The sequence below is a fragment of the Cydia strobilella genome, chromosome 1 (genome assembly GCF_947568885.1).
Source record: "Cydia strobilella chromosome 1, ilCydStro3.1, whole genome shotgun sequence".
Taxonomy (NCBI): Eukaryota; Metazoa; Arthropoda; class Insecta; order Lepidoptera; family Tortricidae; genus Cydia; species Cydia strobilella.
The window spans coordinates 30797746-30820798 of record NC_086041.1 but is presented as its reverse complement, the minus strand read 5'-3'; the positions used below and the strand labels follow the sequence as shown (position 1 = coordinate 30820798).

General features: G+C 37.1%; 2 protein-coding genes across 13 annotated transcripts in view; one reads left to right on the top strand and one right to left on the bottom strand.

The window, feature by feature from the left end:
* The window catches only part of LOC134744246 (electron transfer flavoprotein regulatory factor 1), a 225484-nt gene extending 202658 nt beyond the window's left edge, over positions 1–22826 (bottom strand). Inside the window, exon 1 of the mRNA XM_063678001.1 lies at positions 22821–22826. The gene's annotated coding sequence lies outside the window, so the exon portion shown is untranslated. The remainder of the gene's footprint in view (positions 1–22820) is intronic.
* The window catches only part of LOC134743426 (cell adhesion molecule Dscam2), a 100586-nt gene that overhangs the window by 7121 nt on the left and 70412 nt on the right, over positions 1–23053 (top strand). For all 12 annotated transcript variants that reach the window (XM_063676828.1, XM_063676836.1, XM_063676820.1 and 9 more), the window contains exons 2-4: positions 4732–4893; positions 19058–19242; positions 20631–20769. In XM_063676828.1, coding sequence (XP_063532898.1) covers positions 4845–4893; positions 19058–19242; positions 20631–20769 — 373 coding nt within the window. In that variant the 5' untranslated portion in view covers positions 4732–4844. The remainder of the gene's footprint in view (positions 1–4731; positions 4894–19057; positions 19243–20630; positions 20770–23053) is intronic.

Below are 23053 nucleotides of genomic sequence, written 5' to 3'. Positions count from 1 at the left end.
ACTGTTAACAAATCAAAGCCAGCACTTATTTATTTTATACATTTCTTATTTCGTAATTCATTCGAGTTTTTAGGCTTCCGTACCTCAAAAGGAAAAAAACGGAACCCTTATAGGATCACTCGTGCGTGTGTCACAGCCCATTTTCTCCAAAACTACTGGACCAATTAAGTTTAAATTTGGTACATATATGTAAGTTTGTAACCCAAAGACGAATGAGAAAATTAAAAAATATTTTTTTTCAAACTGTATCGAGTTACATATCAAAGGAAAGAAGAGCTCATTTTAAGAATCTCAATTTTTTTTTTGCAGTTTTAAAATAAATAGTTTAAAAAGAAGTTATTCAAGAAAATAGCCAAAAAATTAAACTCTCCGAAAAGTCCGAAACTACTGGGTCTAAAATGGAATGCGAGTCCGACTCGCACTTGGCCGGTTATTTTCCGTCTTGTGTTTCAGGCATCCAATTTTATACAATCAATTTCTCACAGTTGTAATAATGTAAGCAAATTTGTAAAGGAAATACGCAATTACTTACAAAAGCAATATCCTGCCATAAAAAAGTATAACTATAGATGTCCATTAACTGAGCACAAAAATAAGGGGAAGCCGTGTGGTACTCAAAATAAACAGTGTAGCGTGAACGAACACTTGGGGTTCATGGTTTGACGTGGATTACCTGCCACTAGATACCGTGTTATGAAGCATAGAGCATAGATGACGATTTAATTAGAGTTTTGAATGATTCACGGTTAGTTTCACTAGACTTATATTGACCGGGATATACGATTGTGAACGCGACCGGACCAACAAGTGTGAATGCGACCGTTGGTAACGTTGAAAGTGAACGCAGCCGACGCGCAAGAATGAGGGTAGACAGAGCGCTGTCTACACAACTTTGACACCCACCCGCTATCTTCAGTCACCCGTGAACATGATGCATGTAACTGCGTCGAAAAATATCGGGAGCTCACAAATAATACAAAAGGTAATCACGGTCTATATCCCGGTCAATATAAGTCTGACGATTTAATATTTTAAACTTTCGCGTTTTGAACACATTAGATCATGAATTGTTAGCGGGTCGGAAATAAAGGTAAACAAAATTAATCCGCGATAGATCCGCAAAAAAAATATGGCCTAAAAGGTGCAGTGCAGGACTAGCCTTTTTAGTAAACCATAGAATAACTTAAACATGTACCTTTAACAGGTTTTTGACAAGTTTTCAGAGATAATAAAATATGACATTGATGCATCAAGGCGGTTTGCTTACAGAGGACCTACCGGAAACGCGAATCCGAAAATTCGCTATCTGCCTCTTTATCGCTTGAATATGCAAGAGTGACAGAGATGTTAGATAAAGAAATTTTATTTTTTCACGATAGACCCTCAGATTGTGGTAGTGGCGCCCTGGCGCCCCCTACGCATAGTTTCGCGTAATATTCCCTATTGATCTTAGACGACAACTTGTGCTCACCGAGACCGAGACCTCACTACTTTTACATTACCGTCGAAAAAGAATGAATGAATCTAAAAGGCGCTACCTACTTTACTTACTCATTTAAGGTACTTACCTGGCCTAAATCGGTAATAACAACTTAAATACAAACAGACTCTACTAGAGTCGGACCAAGCTAACTCTGCACAGATTTTGCATTTGCAATGAAAGAGTGTGGTAGTGGCGCCAAAAACGCCAAATTCTTATAAAAAAAACTACGTTTATCGCGGCACTTCATCCTTTGCCACTTCAAATTTGGTGCAGAGTTAGCTTGGCGGACTCTACCTATTTGTATTTAAGTTTTTATTACCGATTTCTATCTCTACCTACTTACGTACCTATATTACGATTATTACGAGTCGTGAACGAGTAAAGAGGCAGCTCTTTATCGCTTGAATATGCAAGAGTGACAGAGATGTTAGATAAAGAAATTTTATTTTTTCACGATAGACCCTCAGATTGTGGTAGTGGCGCCCTGGCGCCCCCTACGCATAGTTTCGCGTAATTTTCCCTATTGATCTTAGACGACAACTTGTGCTCACCGAGACCGAGACCTCACTACTTTTACATTACCGTCGAAAAAGAATGAATGAATCTAAAAGGCGCTACCTACTTTACTTACTCATTTAAGGTACTTACCTGGCCTAAATCGGTAATAACAACTTAAATACAAACAGACTCTACTAGAGTCGGACCAAGCTAACTCTGCACAGATTTTGCATTTGCAATGAAAGAGTGTGGTAGTGGCGCCAAAAACGCCAAATTCTTATAAAAAAAACTACGTTTATCGCGGCACTTCATCCTTTGCCACTTCAAATTTGGTGCAGAGTTAGCTTGGCGGACTCTACCTATTTGTATTTAAGTTTTTATTACCGATTTCTATCTCTACCTACTTACGTACCTATATTACGATTATTACGAGTCGTGAACGCGAGACGTTTTATAATGCACCATCTAGTGGCAACTGCTGGCAAGTAAAGTAATGATGTGTTTGGGCAAAGCCAAAGCGTAATGTAATGGAGTCGTACCTGCGGTGAAATATTCATTTGGACGACCTAGTTTTTAATGAATGCGGCGGTAGTGATAATCATTAGTTGGGTAGAGTTGTGGTGGTGGTACTTTAGTACTTAGTAGAGCTTATAAAAGCTTTAATTACTTGTAAATAAAATAAAACTATGAAAACGGATTATATCGCGTATATTGAATTTATAATACATCCCGACGTTTCGAACCCTTTACAGCGTTCGTGGTCAACGGGTGACCCGTCACCCGTTAAGTCACCCGTTGACCACGAACGCTGTAAAGGGTTCGAAACGTCGGGATGTATTATAAATTCAATATACGCGATATAATCCGTTTTCATAGTTTTATTTCACGAGTAACTATCGCGGTAACCGAAGACAATACTTCTAAATACTTGAAGTTTGATCAGTGGAGATCAGCGAGGAATTAGTCATAAAACACTTATAATGACCTGAGTAAATTTAAGTTAGGTGTAGCGTTGTTTTATAGCCTACAGGACCGTTTTGAAAGTAGACCTCAAATAATATTACGAGATTCACGACATAAGCCTTGATTGCTCCGCCTCTGTAGTATTTTCGATTTATTTTCGATCGAACTAGTAAGTGTTACTTTGGGATGGTTAGACTAGTTTTTTAAAATAATCTAATAGACTTAGTTTCAAACAGCTTATCCGTTTTTTTAAGCATCCAATCCAACTCATCCCCTGCTCTACTTTTGCTCTGACCGCAATAAACGCTGATTAAAGCATAAATAAATTACTGGCTTAGCTCAGTTTGTAACGAAATGAGCTAACAGACTTAATAAATAATCAAGCCTCGTTTTAGTTATCCGCGAAAACGAGTAATTAATGTTTTTGTTTTCCTGTCCAAGCTCTGAATTTAAAGCGCGGTTGGAAAAACCTTTTGTAAACCTTAAACCAATGCGCGAACTATTCAGTACCAGAATTTATGAATCTTTGTCAAGGGTACCTTATTGTAAGATTCATAATATTTTTGAAAGCAGAAACCTCCCGTATCGTATACCAACGATAAAACGAATAAGAACGGTAGAGAAGCTCATATTAAGTTTAACTCTCATAAATATGCTGGTATTGCCTCATTGTAGTCTGATTTTTATTCATTAAAAAAAAAAATGTTGATGACTGTACAAGTGTAATGGGGGTCGATAGCTCAGAAAAGTCAGAAGCTTTGCTTCGTTTGTTTACACGAAATTCGCAGGCAAATATGTCTACAGCCGGCAACCGCCATCCATGTCGCATTTAAGTGCCAAAATGTGCGGAGCCGCCTGTCTCGGCTTACACAGCCATGAAATTAAAGCTGCCAAAAACACTGTTATTTGCTAAGTAAAGACGGTGGTAGGATTTGTATTCATTACAAAAGCTATGTATAATGAAATGCTAGTGGTTTAAAGAGCTTTTTTGATAACGGGTCTCAGTTGGAACCTTTTTTACGAAGCCTTTCTGTTTTGCCTGCATGTTTTCTCATTTTTAGCTAAGTGTCAAGTCTTGCAATTTAGTCCGTTTGAAACTATTTGGGCTATGAAATAGTCCTAAATCAGCAAATCAAATAAAAAAGCGCATCATGCGTTCAATGCATTGTAAAATGAATTCAGCACCCCCGATTTATACGAAAACGATACCAAACCCGGCCTAGCAGCTTCACTGATGTAGATAATCAAGATAAAAATGAGAGCCCTAAATTAACCTTCAAGAGCGTATATCTCAAAAACTATACAAGATATCGAAAAAGTTGACTTAATAAACCTTGTAACAAATTAAATCACTTTTCATTTTGTATAAGTGGCCATGTCGTTCAGAGAGTTTCCGAGATATAAACGTAAAACCGAAAAATAGAACCTTCAAACCCCAGCACCAGGGTTACGGCCGGGGACTTTTGATATGTTCACCTCCTAACTAGTCCAAACAAAGCTACAAAGTCAAAAATTGTGTTCCTCGCATTTCCCTCTATACCTTACCTTCTTATCACTTGGCCTATAAGTAATATTACCTATTGTTACTAACATATTTAATTTTAATTGTATTTTAAATGTAATTGTATTTATATGGGATTTTTGTTCTGGAATTATTTAATTTGAAAGACTTTATGGCTAAAAATCGGGACGTCCCTATAAAATCCGGATATCTGTCCTAATAATTATGTATACACATTTTTCCTAAATACGACAAACTAATTATAATCAAGCATTGTTTGTTCCAGATTCGGGCAGCGCCCGGCCGCAGCGCGGCTACTCAATTTCCTTTTTTATTCGTTACCGGCATTTTCCTTTGAGTTGAAGTGAAGTGTTGTGAAGTGTCGAAAGTGACGGTGCTATGGCGTTGCCGATGGCTCATGTGGCCCTCACGGCGCTGATACTTATGGGTAAGATTTTTTTTACAAACTAGCTAGAAGTTACTTCCACACAAATTGGAGAAACTTAGACATTCAAATAATAGAACTTTATTGAGAACTTTATAATCATTTCATTTTAGGTATGATAACAAGGCTTTTCCATATTGAATCTAAACCTAGTTATAATAACTGCAACACTTTACAAACCGGAGCAAAACTTGTAATCAACCCCGAGGTCCCCGAGCTCGATCGAGAGATGGTAAAACTGAATGCTCTTTTATAAGGTTCAGTTAATTGAATGTCAGTATCAGTATCCTATAGAAGAGTCAATAGCGTTTTTTGACACATTCATCCTCGTCGCGCGGAGTACAGACCCTTCATGAAACCCATCTTGTATTTCATTAATGAAATTAGTATATAGTGTAGTTAGTGGTTGTTATGGCCATAACACGTTGATGTTCTCAACAGATGGACTGTGATGTGACTGTTGACGGCGCTATGCTTGAACAAACACCCATTACAACCAGGATGGCCATTAATTTAGCTTAATTTATGGTGTTTATGAGCACCGGAAATATGACTCACCTATATCCGATTTTGCCCATATTTAAACGCATTCTGAATTCTCGATATAGGTTTGAATTAAAATGAAAAATTTAGCCAAGTAATATATTAAACAACATTATGATTTGAACTAAGAATAGCAAGCACATGAGAAATATAAAATAATGTTAAGTAATGAAACTAATGAAATGAAGTAATGCCACATCAAAATCATATTTTGTACACGGTAGATGTCTTGACTTAAAGTTAAAATTAAAGGAAAACCGTGCGAGAAATTTTTAATCTTAGAACCAAACCTATCATTCGAGCGGCTGAAATTTAAACTCACTTTCTCACTTCATGATTATTAGCAAAATCCAATGAACCAGAGCAAGTGGCCTGAAAACGTGGCACATGACTACACCCTTTACGAGTAGGTACGACCGGAGAAATACGGACATACGGTGACGGGGTTACCATATTTTAGGAATTTTCTTGGCATAATAAGAATTTTCGTCATTTGTCAGGAATGCGGCCAGAAAACGGGTCGTATGAGGAATATTTGACAAGTGAATGAGATAGGTTTAAAAGAAAAACAAAGCCAAACTTAAGGTCGGGTAGGAAACAGTGGCTCAGCTCGAACAGTGGCTCAGTCGCCCTAATATCGCCTCTATCATGTTGGAATTAGGTTGAGTGAGTGGCTACCCGGCTATTTGTACTGATTCCTACCCTACCTAAAGGTTTTTGTAAAACGAAGAACGCGCGGCGTTTTAAATACGATATTTTTCCCGGCTGGGAGCCGGATTATTTAATTTCGTTATATTTCATCGCTTTGTACCGACTACTTTAAAATATGTTGCGACGACAAATCAGTAAAGTTGCTTAAAAATCAGGAATTTAGTCAGGACTTTTAAAATGTGTATATGGCAACCCTACTTAGGGGTAGCTAGCTACCCTGTGACGTCAGCGGTCGATACAGCCCGGCCACTGAACTGGATCGCACGTCACGCCGGCTCTGCTCTTTACAACTGTGGAGATTTCACTTGCGTGACTTAATAAGAATTCTATTCGGAATTTTAATATGTTAGAAAAAATGGCGGAATTCATGAGAGGACTAATATATGTTCATTTATGGTGTGATGAGACGATTGTACCCACTTATTGATAAACCTAATAAAACAAGATGAGTTATTAAATTATTTGTAAGAGTTGTAAATATGTTTATCCCGGATTCTAAACCTGTTTCCATTTTTATAACCCAGATATTAAAATGACAATTCGATTGGCCATCTACCAATTCTAACTTTTCCAACTGTCATTTTAGTACGAAAGCTTGTAAAGTTAATAGAACAGTATTTTTAACAGGAATACAGTTGTAGCAAAACTCGTTCAATAACTTTCAAATTTTTCTAACAAAAGGTGAAGGATACGGGTGTATATATATATATATCATGCTTATATGATGTGCAATGATAAATTATTCTCTTGCTCAATCAATATTTCATCTCTCAATTTCATGGTTCACCTCACTTGCAGCAAAGATAGATATAACTCCGTAATAGATGGATACAGTCTAAGGAAAAAACGTGCCTCGAAAATCACGAAAATTTGATTCTCGATCAGATGGCGCCACTAGTTTTGGCCTACTCTCGTATAGAGGACGTTGACTATTTCGTTTGTTATTTATAATTTTAACGCATACCAGTGAAAGAACATGGGTCAAAATCATAAAAATAATTAATGCAAATAAAAAATAAAATTATCCATATTTAAATAAATTTTAACGTATTTTTATAAATCTTCATTTTTAGTTTTAAAGTATGTCGATAGATGGCAGTGAATTTAAAGTGGTTACAAAATTTACTATGACAGTACCGCTATATCTTATTATATCCTCATTGCTTGCAGTTTATTTGCGAACGCTGCGCGTAGGCAGTAGAGTTCACGTAAATACACGGAACGTTGACCTTTTAGCTGAGGTCACGGACTTGCAAGTTTTCTACATACCTATATATACGAGCCAGTGTAAACAATGTATCAGATCAAATACCCACCTGAGAGTCCTGGCTGATGTGTACCCTGTGGACGTGATTTTATAATTTCGTTGCTTTTCTGCAACGAAAAACGTGTCTGCAGACTGTCAAGGAGAAGGCAGAGGACCGACATATATGGAAATCGCTCCACCGACAAGAGTATAACTTTAATTATATATGATGATGATGATGATGACAGACGTTGCAACAAATTGCATTTAAGATAGTAGTAGTAGTAGTAGTAGTAGTAAATCACTTTATTGTACAAAACAAAAATTGATAACATGAAATTCATATAAATTTAGGTACAAATGCGAGCTTATCCCTATAAGGGATTTCTTCCAGCTAACCTTAGAGTAAATGAGTGGAAAATTCGAATTAGATAGATAGACAAACTTACAGAACGTACAATAATATTTAAAAAGGAAAACTACAATATTAACGTCTACGAATAACTAAAATACATCAATTGCATTATGCAATAAAATAAATATGTACTAGCATACATAAATATATAGTACTAAATAAATATTAAATAAATATATATATATATATATATATATATATATATATATATATATATATATATAATATATAAATAATATATATATATTAGCACTCAACCAAATCACAGTTCGTGGGAAAGCCAAAGCTAACTAGCAGCAACGATACAATGATGACGTTTGGAGAGGCCCTTAAACGTCAAAGGACGTTTTAGGGCCTCTCCAAACCGCAGGGGTTGGTAAGTATGATGTTGCAAATCTACTTTTTTTTTAATCAATTTCCAAGTGCAGAGTATGGCAAATATCTTGGTTAGGTAAGGTTAGGTACTTTACGGTTTTAGTTGTCCCAAATCATTTCTCGATGTTAAGTTGAGACTGCTTAGGTATCTTTAGTCTATGTATAATCACTAGGTTATTTTGCTTGGTCACCTTGGTTAATTATGCTGTTGTTATCATAACAACTTAATCGCCAACCATTACACTCATTAGTTAATTACATAACTTGTGGAGATTAAATGTCGGTGTCGGCGTCGGCGAGAGTCGAGTTTCGCCCATGACATGACATCGGCTCTTATCACATAAGTAGAGCCCGTCTAAGCTTACTTTGCACCGATTTGAACAGGAGGGGTCATTATAAACGGCATATTGTCATAGAAATTTGACATTAATGATGACATTGCTTCACTTTGTCATGGCAAATGTCATGCAGAGTTAGCTTGGCCCGACTCTATTCCACTTCGCGAGGTGAAGCTGTGTTAAAACACTCAGAACTCGGCGGATATTCAAGTTTCTGCGTCTTGGTCCGACTCTAGCCAATTGCTTATTTTTAGGGTTCCGTACCCGTAAAAAGATTAATAGGGTCCCGCTATTACTAAGACTCCGCTGTCCGTCTGTCTGTCACCAGGCTGTATCTCATGAACCGTGATAGCTAGACAGTTGAAATTTTCACAGATGATGTATTTCTGTTGCCGCTATAACAACAGATACTAAAAACAATATTTATAATAAAATATATATTTAAGTGGGGCTCTCCCATACAACAAACGTGATTTTTTTTTGCCGCTTTTTGCGTAATGGTAAGAAACCGTTCGTGCGCGAGTCCGACTCGCACTTGGCCGGTTTTTTCCCCTCCCGTCACTTGAGTAAAATTAGACCCCAAGTTTAAATTTCTTTATGTCGTAAATGTTGTAATTGTAATAGATTTAAATACATTTGATTGATTTCATGTAAATAAACAGCATCAATATTTACTATATTATTTCGCTTATGTATAACCTGTATAACCGAAAAATCGGTTGATAAAATGTAGCTAATTTTATTGTTCAATTCATACCAATAAACGGATAAGCAATCGAGAAAACTCGTCCGTTTTTGTGTGATTGTTTACATTGCGTCAGAAGCAAATGGGTCGAAAGAAACCAAAATAGCGACCATGTTTATTGTTATTTGAATTTTACTGGGCGTTTGTTTTTCTTAGCGGCTTTAAACTAATGCAGAATAGAATTGAATACACATCAGAATACTACATCAAACTGGGTGGTAAGTTTGTATTTACATTTATCAATAGAACAGTGGTTCCCAACGTTGACTGGGCTCTAACTCACCTAACAAAAGCTGCCATTTTTGGGACTTAACTCTTTGGTACTGGTAGAATATTATTGATAACGCTCTGATTTTGTAGAAGTTTCAGGGTCCACTCAATATTCGCTCGCGACCCATAGTTTGGGAAATGCTGCAATAGAACATTACGCGTGGAAATATTGGACTATCGCGCCTTCTACGCGCGTTGAAATTTTACCTGTTAGTATTAATAAGTTTAGATACTGATTGGTATTTTAAGATCAAATTGTAGGTACAGATTTACATAATCAAATAGCACCGAACGGTCTGTTACTAAACCTAATAAACCAACTCAAAATCACTTCAAAATTGAGGCAGTTAAAAGCTACACAACTTAATGAAGTCATGCTAACACTATTCCTCTTTTGTATTCAATGCCATTAAGATCGGATTAAAAGTATAACTGCTGTTTAATTTGCTCTATTAAATGCAAGGACGAGAACTGGTTCATGAATGGCTGCCCAGTCCGAACTCTGTCAGGGGAAGAAGGGATTAAGTCCGAACGTAACTCGGTGTATTCTCGCTGTGTTTGCCTAGTGGAATATTTACATAGTGCATTTCATTGCTTTGTGTGTTTTACTAATGAAACAAATGACTCAAAGCTTAATGAATAGTATTGTAAGAACTAAACACTTACGAACACCTTATTTGTAACATCTAACGTCCATGCACAATTTCACCGAATACAAGTACAACCTTGTAAACATGTACTGTACTAGGTATTGCTAATGGTCTAATAAAAGTTGATATATAGATTTTTGAAGAAGTTGATAATTAATTATGCCCACCAAAAGCATTGAACTAGATAAGTTGTGTGACATTTTGACACCGATCATTAGCAAAGGTTTCCGTTTTAGCTTGGGCAAAAAATGCTTTCGTATGTCCGGATGTTCTCTACAACCTGCGACCTGTAGACTAGAGAATCGTCTCGTGAAATTTTGTGGGCAGGTTTGAAGATTAATTATTTCTTTCTAGTTTAAAATTATTATAAACTTTTTCAGCGTTTAAAGTTGGTAGGTATGGGCACTCAGTCTTGAATTTCTTGTTTTATACTATCAACAGTTACCTTTTTTCTCGAGTCTCGAGTGTCTCGACTCTGAAAAACGAAAACCCAAGCCAAGCTAAGATAGAGCACTGCCCTCTGCACGTGCCTACTTGCCTAGTGAAGTGATAGCGTGAAGCAATGCACTCTGTCTTTTTCATACTCGGTAAGGATGTAGGTACCTTACCAAGTTACCATATAATTTTTTCTTGCGTGTCTTGAGACGATGCAATGTGAGAATGGAATAATGTAAGTCCTTTAAGTGTGAAGAACAAATTTATTTACATACAAGATATATACAGTGCTACTACGTAAACGAAATTAATAACTAGCTTAAATCTAAAATAGGCCCTTGGGGCATTGTACCAAGGATGCTGGCGGCATTTCCCCGCTGTATCGCAATGCTGATACGTTGTGCGAGAAAGCCGCCAGCTCTTCGGTCACCAGTTACGTCAACCAGACGCTTCGCGATTTCTGCAAACAATTTAATAATGATATATATATATATAAATGATAATCATTTAAGTGTTAGGTATCCCTAAATGAGCTAATAATATGTCGGTTACATTGAAAAGTTTTTATGAAACGATTTGAAAGGTTCTAACACTATTTGCGTAATTTATTCTGCTTTAAAGAGCTTAATATATTCTGCGTAAAATGTTTTAAATGAAACTCTACTTAGAGCTGGAAAGCTGGAAATTTTAAAATATTTATCCTTAGTCCCTATATAATTAAAAGAAAGCTTAAGTTTTGAATATTAGGCTGCCCGCAATTCGTTTCCTTCTATTTAATAAAATAATTCAGTTTACAAAGCAAATCCCCACATATCATATCAGCTTAACTCTCATCCTAAGTGGCTAAATCTCAGCCAGCTGCATTCGTTCAATACAAAGCGACAAATAAACTAATTTAGCAGCAATTTTTCAATATACGCGGGCGGTGAGGATAAACTTCTTTACTAATATTAAGTCTTATGTGCAATTTCAAATCGTATTTTTACGTCGTTTTAAATTTGAAGCAGTGCTCACCCACATTGCCCACAATGTCCACGCACGATGCTCAGATGTTATGCAATGGAGAGGTAGGTGCGTTGCCGTGACAACATGAAACCGGAGCGCATATAACTTATCTAGATGTGGGCGATAGATTGGTACAAGGTGAACTAAAGCGTTGTGGTTTGGATACTACGGTGGAACCATATGGTCTAACAACAGGGGGCCTTCCGTAAAATGGGACTACTTTGCTCCCCACTGGGTATTTGTGCTACAACAGTTTTTATATATGAAAATTATATCACAACCTCATTTAATTTAAGTGTTGACATGACTGTAATCGGTATATATGTCCACATACGTATCAGCCTGTCACAATATAATTATTTAAAAAAACCGTATTTTGGACCAAAATAGGCACATTTTGCGTTACTGTAATCTCTGTCTCAAGTAAAGTTCAGAATATCTATTCCTTATCCCTTGGAGATACAATGATAGATTCGTACTGTCCAGTGTCTACACGAAATGTACGCTGCAGTAAATTGTCAATGTCGGTCAATTGTCAAGTTGATCTAAGTATTCTAAATGATCAGAAATATTGGAGATTGGATCAGTACACAGGTGTATACATATTTTAATTTGATAGTAAAAGATAATCGAACTTACACATTTATCGTGAATGGTCCAGAAGGTATTGAAAAGGAAAGGTCATTTCTCTTTCACTACTAGGAATTAGTAATAAAACGTACTGTGCGTAAGGTCAGTTTATAAAAACTAACGATAATGTTACGTACGTGTTATGGTGAGGTACCAGTACTCATAAAAAGCGCAGATGCTTAAAAAATATTAACATATGTAGGAGGACAGGAATTTATCTATATGAGGTACAAAAATAACTGTGTTCCTCTTAAAAATCATTTATAATGTTTGAATCTAGAGTCAGACAGGTTAGATTGACTGTAGATTCACCGACTTTGACGTGACAAAGTGTAGTAATTAAATTATACTCGTAAACGCCATATTATCTTAGTACAGGTTGACTCAAAAATACATTGATAATTTATTTTTACTGCGACATATTGCTGATAATTTTAACAAACATTTACGCTTGTGTATCAAAGCCTATATTTTTAATTTTTAGTAAGTAAGTCAATATTCTATATTGTACTCCATAAAGTTAAAAAAAGGTTATCCCCTCGAGCGGCAAAGCAATATTTAAAATTTTCGCGCCGTGCGGCATGTTTTCCATATTACAAATGGAACTTTGTGCAGAGTTAGCTTGGTCAGACTCTAGTTAACAGGATACCACGTAAAGGCCTTAGACTACATACTTCCGTTATCAGAAAGCACTAGTGATGCAAGATCTGGCGATAAGACAAGATTCGGTAGCGGGTCAACGACCGCGACGTTTACGGTGCGTATGCGCAACGCACGTGCCCGAGATGACTTTAATTAGGACTATATCTATTAACATGCTCATCTAATTACGCTTTTTATTAACGGACTCCCATTGCTGTTTACTTTTGTTGGATTTATATAACTGAGAAGAATCGTTTTGGAGTATTAACAAGGTTGGTTAGACTGTTTTATCATAATGTGAACTTGATGTGAACAATCTCAATCATAAACAGGATAAGGTAGCTTGACTTCCTTATTTAGGGAGTTATTCTCTTTTTTTATTGAATTCAATTGCTCTGCAAATGTTCTCATCTCACCCTGCTGACTCGATCAGTATGATCTATAAGTAATTAATCTTTACTTGAAAAATAATTATAGTGTATAACTAGCCTTATGAACCGATTTTGCATGTACAACCAGCCTTAAAGTTTGTAGTCTATGATTGTTCATTATTTTAGTATGTGGGTATTTTTGCACTTTGTAATTTTTCCTCAGTCACCCGTTGACCACGAACGCTGTAAAGAGTTCGAAACGTCGGGATGTATTATAAATTCAATATACGCGATATAATCCGTTTTCATAGTTTTATTTTATAAGTAATTGTATATATTTTTAAAACTTTGTTCAATTGCCGGGAAATAGGAACATGTCGTCAGCGTTATTGAAATCGGTCTAATTTTAAAACTGACACGGGACTTAATCGCGTAACAACTTACGCTTATTTATGGCCTGACGTTTCGAACGTGCCGTTACGTTCTTGGTCACAAGCAGACAGACAGACAGAGAGTTGGTGGCGTGGTGGGGTGGTCTGCCAGTGACCACGAACGTAACTTCACGTGAATTATAAACCGGTCTAGTATTGAAACAGTCATGCAATAACAAAGTTTTAAAAAAGCCAGTTTCGTTATGTCTGTTAAACAATGGTGCAAGTAGGCACAGTCAGTTATGTCTGTTAGAAATAATCTTCCTTCATTACGTTGACGTTCATATTACAATACTAAAAAATTATTATTATTTTTTATTTTATTTTTTAATATATGTATAGTTGCATGTCTTTATTATACTATAACATTGTAATATTTAAATAGGCAGTACCAACAATGTTTAAAGTAGACACTGTTATGTCTGTTAAAAATAATCTTCATAACTATCCAAAAGTCCCATTACGCTTCCTTCATTAAGCAGCTGTGCTTGCTTGGAATCCCGAGCACGCGCGTCACCACGCGACGCGACGCGTGCTTTGTTCGCCGGAATCCAAACATATCAGTTACCTACCTGTTCCTGCTGGTGACGTTACTGCACTACTAATATCGACTGGCATATCTTTATTGTGATATTACATTCAAATGTATCAAAAAAAAATATGGTACCTAATGTACCTATCCAATCCATACTTTGGTGCGTGTTACTTTACTTGTTCCATCTATACCAAAGTTAAATTAAAATTGTCGTTAAAATTATGTTAATGGGTTAAAATTCTGGTTTTTAAAGGATTACGGGTAGGTACCTAATGTCCCTATTTGTTCACAAGTTTAATTGAGACTCGACCTTAGCAGTAGGTAATTGAATGCTATAGCTATAGCCGTCACCGTCGTCGTACTGCGTCGAAATATCGGGAGCTCATAAATAATACAAAAGGTAATCACGGTCTATATCCCGGTTAATATAAGTCTAGTATAGCCGTCACGTCAACTCTACGTCTTAGAAATGTTCAATCAAAATATTGTCAATGTATTTTCAATTTACTGTTTAAATTCACTCTACCTTTTTACGATGAAATGCCCGCCGGTAGTAATGCTAAACGAAGAAGACGAACGATAAGAGAATCATAAACGAATGACATCTGCAGCGACTAACGAGTAAAAGTTCTTTAGTTTTGTGAATTACATTAATTTAACAGTTACTTAACAACCAAATCTTAAACAAAAGCGTGTAAATTCTATGCCAGTAATGAATAATGCAAAAGTAAATTCTAGTACACGGAAGATATGCATACGGTTGAGTTGGCGTAGTACGCTCGGTCTCAATGGGGATGTTCAATGCAAACTTTGGCGTATGCGACGAACTTAACCGTCTCGCGTCTTTCAGAATGCGGGGTGTTAAATTGCTACGAATACAGTCTTAGACTTGGGAACTTTGAGATTACCGAATCTGTACTTACAAGAATGAATCAAATCGACACCGGCCTCTTAAGTATTAGTCACCCACATAAAGTTGACTTTTTAGGTTTTATAATTTTCAAAACACACACAGACAATATCCAGTAGCCGAATACCCACTAATCGGATTATATACTTACTACTAGACTTGCTAATTATTACACCTACCGACCATTGTTTAGCGCATCCTTATCGCCCATTGTTTTTATGCTAATTAGATACTTACATAATTGCAATAATCAGACCTGTCACTTCTGTCAGACTTCACACTTCTTTACTATTTATAGACCTAACTTAACAATAATAAAATTTATTACAGAGGATGATATTTAGGTCGAACGATAAACCTAAATGTTAAATGCCAAGCTTTAAATTGTCTTATGTATTTATTGTTCTTTCTTTTCTTGAGTATTCATTGATTAAACACGGTTCTTTGCTGGTATACCTATTTCTAAGTTATCCCATGTGTTAAAATTACAATAGAAGGTACTTGCTCATTCATATCCATATTATCCATTATCCATTCAACCACAAGCTTAGGGATTGAAAGCCGTGATACGGTCGATAAATGAACAAAGGTATACTTGTCTGTGTCTACCTGGTGAGCAGATATTCCATTTACACTTCTACGGACAATCATCCGAAAAACTAATATAATGTAATGCGCACAAAATTATAGATTGGATAGAGATACCTTAGTTTCTTTAACATACATATTTTAATGCCAATATTAAACTTAGACGGACGGATGTGTTTCAGATTGGCCTAGGTCAATCAATATATTCAATATAGGCTATCGGCTTTCGCTGTAAAGTTTGCCTTGATAACAAAGTCGTTATGCACCGGATGCTATCGCAATACTATTTCACCGATAAGATAGATTTCAGGGTGCTTGGGTGCTTGATAAGATAGTGAAACAATTTGCTTAACTTGAGAATAAATAATTCATTCATAATCAAATGCTTAATTAAGCTGTTTTTTTTGGAATAAATTTAGAATACAAAATTAGATAAAGCCTATAATATTTTGTAAAAGCCGTGATAAAATAGTCCTACCAGTACCACCACTACCACCAGAGTCACCAGACTAGACCCAGACCTGATTCAATCTCGCTAAGCAAGTGTGTAAATCATTTCTGATCGGTTCATAGCTCTCGTATCGTACGCGAACATCTGTCCGCGCCGGCCAATCAGGAGCGTACTGCGCGGCGCGCGCATCTGTCGGGAACTCGGGATGCCCGAGTGCCCAGGCGCACACCCGCGCTTTTTGTTCCCTTTGTTGCTATTTTTTGTCCTCGAGTGGAGGGAGGGATGTTTAAAGGGATTAGTTTATTCTAACAATACTGATTAATTAAGCTTGAATATTTGAATATAGAACAGCTAGTTTTGGGGATTTGGTCAGAGTCACATATTAAGTAATTATTAATCGTGGTAAAAAGCTAAAAACTTTAAATAGGCATACACTAACTACTGAGGAATAAAAAACACATTATCAACATATAAATCCAAATCACATAATATACATATTGACAATCGTCAGCGGTTTTTTCAATTTCCCCGAAAAAGTCAATTCCGATAAAAATATCACGCCGATGAAGACAGACATCTTTACCTATAACTTGGACGACTGGACGTGATGCGCGTAGAATCAAATAAACACACAATAAAACTGTTCCCTAATTGGTTTACCGGATTAACGCGGCCGAAGCAATCGGCCTAATATAGAATAAGCCGTTATATTGTTCTAACGGCTCTACCAAATGCCCCATTTAGGTTCACGCCCTGACTCATGGAATTAGATACAGCACGACATATGGTGAGTGAAGAAAACTATAATGAATATGAATAAAATACATAAGTAGTAAACTTGCAAATCACTAATACTTATGTATCGATCATTTTTGAGTAATCACTCAGATAAGTTAAGGACTTTGTTATGTGATGACTCTAAAATACTCGGAAATGGGGTTGGCAATTGTCAAAGGTTTGCAGAGATGGCGCCATCATAGCTTGCCCCTTTTTCTATGAGATTTGGCTTAAAGGGCTGGCATCCAGGGCATTAAAAAAACAAAAATTTGACACAATTCTAGGGATTGACAGGGCAAGCTATGCTGGCGCCATCTGCTATTTATTTCGACCGGCCAACCCCATTGGACGCCTAGGTAAAAATACTAATCTTATTTTTATGGACACGCGGCGCGAAAGAAATAAAATAGAACTTTTTCGGCTTAGAACACTTAAATGATGCTTTCTATACTTGGAACCCTTAGACTGAAACTAACTTATCTTAAGAGATATCTACTTATCTCTTCTATTTTAAGCGGACATAAATACAAGAGCTGTCTCTAATTACTACGGTTGTTTTGCTCCGATTTCACCACACGGCCAATTAGATCCGGATACATGAATAAAACGTTAACGAAGACGACTTAATTGCTGTGAGTAATTGTCCTAGTATGTCACATCTCGCAAGCTCTCCATATTAAACTTTGAATCGTATATTGTTCTGAAAACACCTTTAATTCAAAGCGTTACAATGTATTATTTATTGGCACATCCTCGTAACTATTTTATTGGAACCTAGTTTCTAGTGAGGCGTATAGTACTGTAGTATTTACAGAAATCGGCTTTTGTATTTAGTGTTCTGTGTATCAAAGAATAGATTCAGTTTCAGTGGCAGTATCAGTTCTTTACCGGTGAGGCTCTACTAATTTTACTATTGGTAAAGCACCTTTCTCAAAAAGGTTGGGAACACTGACATCATTAAGCGCCAGTTGCACCAACCACATTTGGCGGACTAATCAAAGCCATTCAGCAGTGAACTTCGAAATTTCCTATAGTACCTTCAATAATATTTTGCGAATGTTTTGACGGTGACAGGTATATATACGTGAAATAAAACTATGAAAACGGATTATATCGCGTATATTGAATTTATAATACATCCCGACGTTTCGAACTCTTTACAGCGTTCGTGGTCAACGGGTGTCAGAGTTCGAAACGTCGGGATGTATTATAAATTCAATATACGCGATATAATCCGTTTTCATAGTTTTATTTCATGAGTAACTATCGCGGTAACCGAAGACAATATTAGGTATATATACGGTTTGGAGCAACCGACCCTAAATAGGTGTGTTAGCAGAATGGTTTATATTTGCGGAACTCTCTTACCTCTGCTTAGTGCTAAAAATAAAGTACCTACTCTAATATAACTATTCAGGTAGACATCTTATAATTAATACACTTATTTACCACTCAAAAATCATCATTTCCGCTGCAGACTTCATGCGGCCTAACGTGCTAAGTTAGATTTATTCAAATTCTCCACGGACCAAGGCAAACAATCCACCACAACTCTGTTGTAAAATTCCCCCGCTTCATTACAAAATAGGTCGAGATGCTGTAACTAGTGCAAAGGGTGCTGGGCTGTGGCTACAATGTAAAAGAAACGCCGTAACAATGTATGCTTTCCATAGACCGTTACGCTGTTTTTCTTCTAGCAAAATAACCGGGCTAAAACTCTTGTCTCGCTACTCAATGGGTCGTTTGACTACGCGCAGAAATAACCTTTGTGACTTTGTGTGCACTTATGCTTGGCAGCATTTTTACGAGGACGGCAGTTAGTTTCTGTACATCTAACTTTGAAAGGGATTCCTGAGTTGAACTTAGCGTCACATCACAACGTCCTACTAGCATAGTTTCCTTTGAACAAAAGATGTGAAGAGGCTGCGGATTTTTTTCTGTACGACAATTCTACCACAAAACTTCCTATTTCATAACTAGAATAAAGCTACGTTCAGTTATAGCATTTACGAGCTCACCTATCACACTTCAATGTAAGCTTCCTATTTAAAACACTTGCAGAAAATCAACATGTTTATAAATCTATATTTTTTTTACAGGATCAGTGCTAGCCGAGGATGAAACGATAGGTCCGATCTTCATGAAAGAACCCCCGAACCGAGTGGACTTTAGCAACACGACCGGCGCCGTAGTGGAGTGTGCAGCTCGCGGATCCCCTACTCCTGACGTCATCTGGGTTCGATCTGATGGAACTGCTGTGGGCGACGTGCCTGGCTTGCGACAGGTGAGGCATAGACATCTAGTCTTAGAGCTATAAGAGCCATAGAACTGAGTGGAGTAAAACGACCGGCGCCGTAGTGAAGTGTGCGGCTCGCGTATCCCCTACTCCTAACGTCATCTGAGTCCGATTTGATGACGTAAGTAGATCTCTGGTCTTAGACCTATAAAAGCCTTTAAACCGAGTTGAATTCCAGTGATTTTACAGCAGTTACTGCATGCTCGTCGTTCATCCATTCTATATATCTTCTGAGTTGGTATTTCTGTACGCGATTCTACGCTAAGTTAGGTAAACCCTGTTTGGGATGCTACTTTTTTTTATCGTTATGTTATGTTATGTAGGATAGAATGTAGACATTCTCTCCAGCTATAAATATTCATAGGTTAAGCGAACTCGCCACGGAAATTAATCTCCAAGTTGAACACATGTTTGGTCAATAAAGCAAACCGACGTCCCGAGCAAGCGAAACGGCAAGCATTCGCTAATAATAGCTGACCCAATATGAGTCCGGAACGTGAGAACTCCATTTGGACTTGTATTTCCTAACGCCAGCAGCTTTTCTTAACACTTTTAGTGTATTTCTGGAAGTCTCATTTTAGATAATATTAGAACTGACTTGACTATGAGACTATTTTTGATGAGAATGCGGTAATATTTAGGTACAAGAAAATATAAACATTGAAGACTCTTTATTGGCACACCTCAGTAAAAGATACAACTTAATTAAAAACAATTGATTAAAGATAAAGGCAGACAACAATTCAGTAGACCAGTAGACTCGTAAAAAGGCAAAGGATTTCAATTACCCAACATGCGTAAAGTTTTGTAAATTCAACAACTATTTAAACAGACAGACAACTGAAACTCACATATAAGTAATTCTACTTTCGCTATCGCCCTGCCTATCCCTGCCTATAAATAGACACGAAACACGAAGACAAGATCGATTGTATTAAGTCTTGATTTCTCTAGCCAAGAATAGGGTTTAATCAACTTTAACCCAATAGTTCTGCTTTTTTGACTTTTATGCACTACGGGTCATCTGTAATCTTTGGATATGTCTATCCATATTTTAATGTATGGAATATTTATAATATTTTTTTACAGTTTCCCACGGAACAACATCTGCCGGCACTGTGGTTGATACTATCCTACCAACCTAACCGTCGCATTATGTAACACGCCCATAACTTCTCGCTCAAAACTTACTTTTTGCTTTAGTCATCACCTCCCTTATGAATTAATTCCATAGTCATTTTATGAATGAATTCCATTCATAATGGTCCATGCAATTTTGCAGCTCGCTGTACATTGAGAAGTGGTCTGTATTCTGTCTGTACCCAGCAAAAGAACTTAATACTGTAGTCGTTATTCACCATTGTCTTCCTCCTCAGGTCCTGCCGAACGGCAACCTGGTGTTCCCGCCTTTCCGCGCCGAGGACTACCGCCAGGAAGTGCACGCGCAGGTCTACGCGTGCCTCGCGCGCAACCCCGTCGGCTCTATCCACTCCCGCGACGTCAACGTGCGAGCTGGTAAATAAATACATACAAACATTCATTAAATTGTTGTGAGGGATTGGTGGTTGGTTGGTGCCATACGCTGCGATAGCGTCAGTGTATAGGGTATTCGACAAATACCCTATAACTGTTTGACTACTAAGTCAAATCAGTTTTTTTTTTCGAACTGTCCAATCGATTTTGCTACTAGCTACTATGGAATATATATGAAACATTAGCATGTGACGTCACAATCAAATTACCTACTCTTTATACTTTTATACAGGTTTTAAAATAGAAATTGTGTCAAAAAATAACTGCTATCTACGTATCTCTATTAATCTTCTGGTGCTTTATTTCATGGTGGCATGGTGGCAATAAAGATATTTGAAGTTTGTGTAAATACAGTCAAATACCCTATTAAGTATGTTCAACCATTTTGTTCTGTTTTGTATGATGCAATAAAAGCTTAATTAAATAAATATCTATACCTATTGTAAGACAGCAAAATTTCTATGTACGCAACGTATGGCGTCAACTGCAGACGACTAAAGCCTTCGAAACACCGCACACGCAAGTCTTGCGGTAATTCAAGCCAAGAGGAAATGTGACTGAACTTAACATTTCGATCACTATACTGTATGTACATATGATTTTAGACAAGATTCGAAAAAAAACTTGGAGACCGAAATATTGTGTGAACAGAACGCCAGCTCACATTTTCTCTTTACGTCTTATTCAGGCGTAGGGCCCACCTTGGCGAGTCTATGGGGCGCAGTTATGCCTTAGAGGCAGCAAGCCTTATTTAGATCTCAGATCACCACAAAGCTCCGTCCTATAGACTCACGGCTCACGGCCCAACATGTGAAAGTAAAGTTGGCAAAAGGACGTAGTGGACTTAACTATTTTTATTTTAGTCTGTATTTACGTCTTGTTGCCGCTCATATTCTACCTGTACGTTTAACTATTAGTACCTACCAGTACCATCAAAATAAGCATCAGCAATGCATACTACTTAGGTAATCACGAAGTAAAAACTAAAAACGTAGAAAACTTAATAAAGACTTCCTTAGCAAAGTGTCTGTTTAAACTGTATGTTATCCAAATTACCACCATTATTTCGTAATGTTGCCATAAAACAAGCAATCCACATACAGCATAAAACACTGTAACATCGTTCCTGTAACTCTGTTTAGATCCGACCAGTTCGCTACAGTAGTTTACAACTAAGCATAGGCCGCTGTATAATCGAACTAGCCAAATGAAAATGACTCCTACCACGTCCTCTTACGATCTGTAAGTAACACGGAGAATCTAAAGTTACAGTAACCGACGTTTGAACTATACACGGAAGGAAGACCATTTATCAAACAAGATATCTCACTTCAAACATGCTTGGACCGTTGACTTATGACCCGCGCTCGTTTGTAACCTAATACGTCGTGACATAATAAAAGAATTATGTTTCATATGGCGAGATATACCGAGATAAGCCTACTATTACGAAAGTTAAGATGCGGTGTCACATTGCATGGATTGTGCCATAGACAGACTGATCAACGTCACCCAGCGGGCCGCGGCGGTCTACTATGAAACTTTCCATACAATAAAATTTAGCGAAACCGACTCTTAGTATCATATCATATATTTGTAAAATCACCCGCCCGATCAAGAATCCACACTCAAAAAGAGTATACACAGTTAGTTCACAAAGTTTTCTTATTTTCACGTCACGTCAAGAAACTACTTAACTTTTCTTAATTATGTATTTTTTCACCTGTCTTCATGTTGTTGACTACAATTTAAAAAACTAAATGTATTTATTTCCGTATGTGTATTTCAATTTCCATTTAATTACCGAGTAAACATACATCGTTAATCAACAAGCTCTTGAAACTTTACATCTACAACGATAAGCCCCTTTCATGGCCCTTGATTAGTAATAAAGTAACAATTGGATGCACTTTATTGGGCTGTCGCGACGTGTCACGGGCCGCTGCCCTTCGGGGGGCGAGCGGTCAATTAAATAATCAGCTCGCGGTGAAGGACCGCCTATTCAGGCGTAGAGTGATGCTGTTCATTCGTGATGAAAGTTCATATGGGTCAGAATAATTTGTAACTTATGTATGTAACTGTTATCTTAATTTATGGCAATTCATGTCTTCCCATGGTCAAGAAAATATTTGTTTTGCCAGCAAACCGGCCAGAACTTATGTTTGACGGCAACTCACCACGGGGACGTGGTGTTGGTATACTATTTAGTACGGCAGAGTAGTTCCTAACCTTTTCAATACCAATGTGACCTATCAGAGAAACTTAA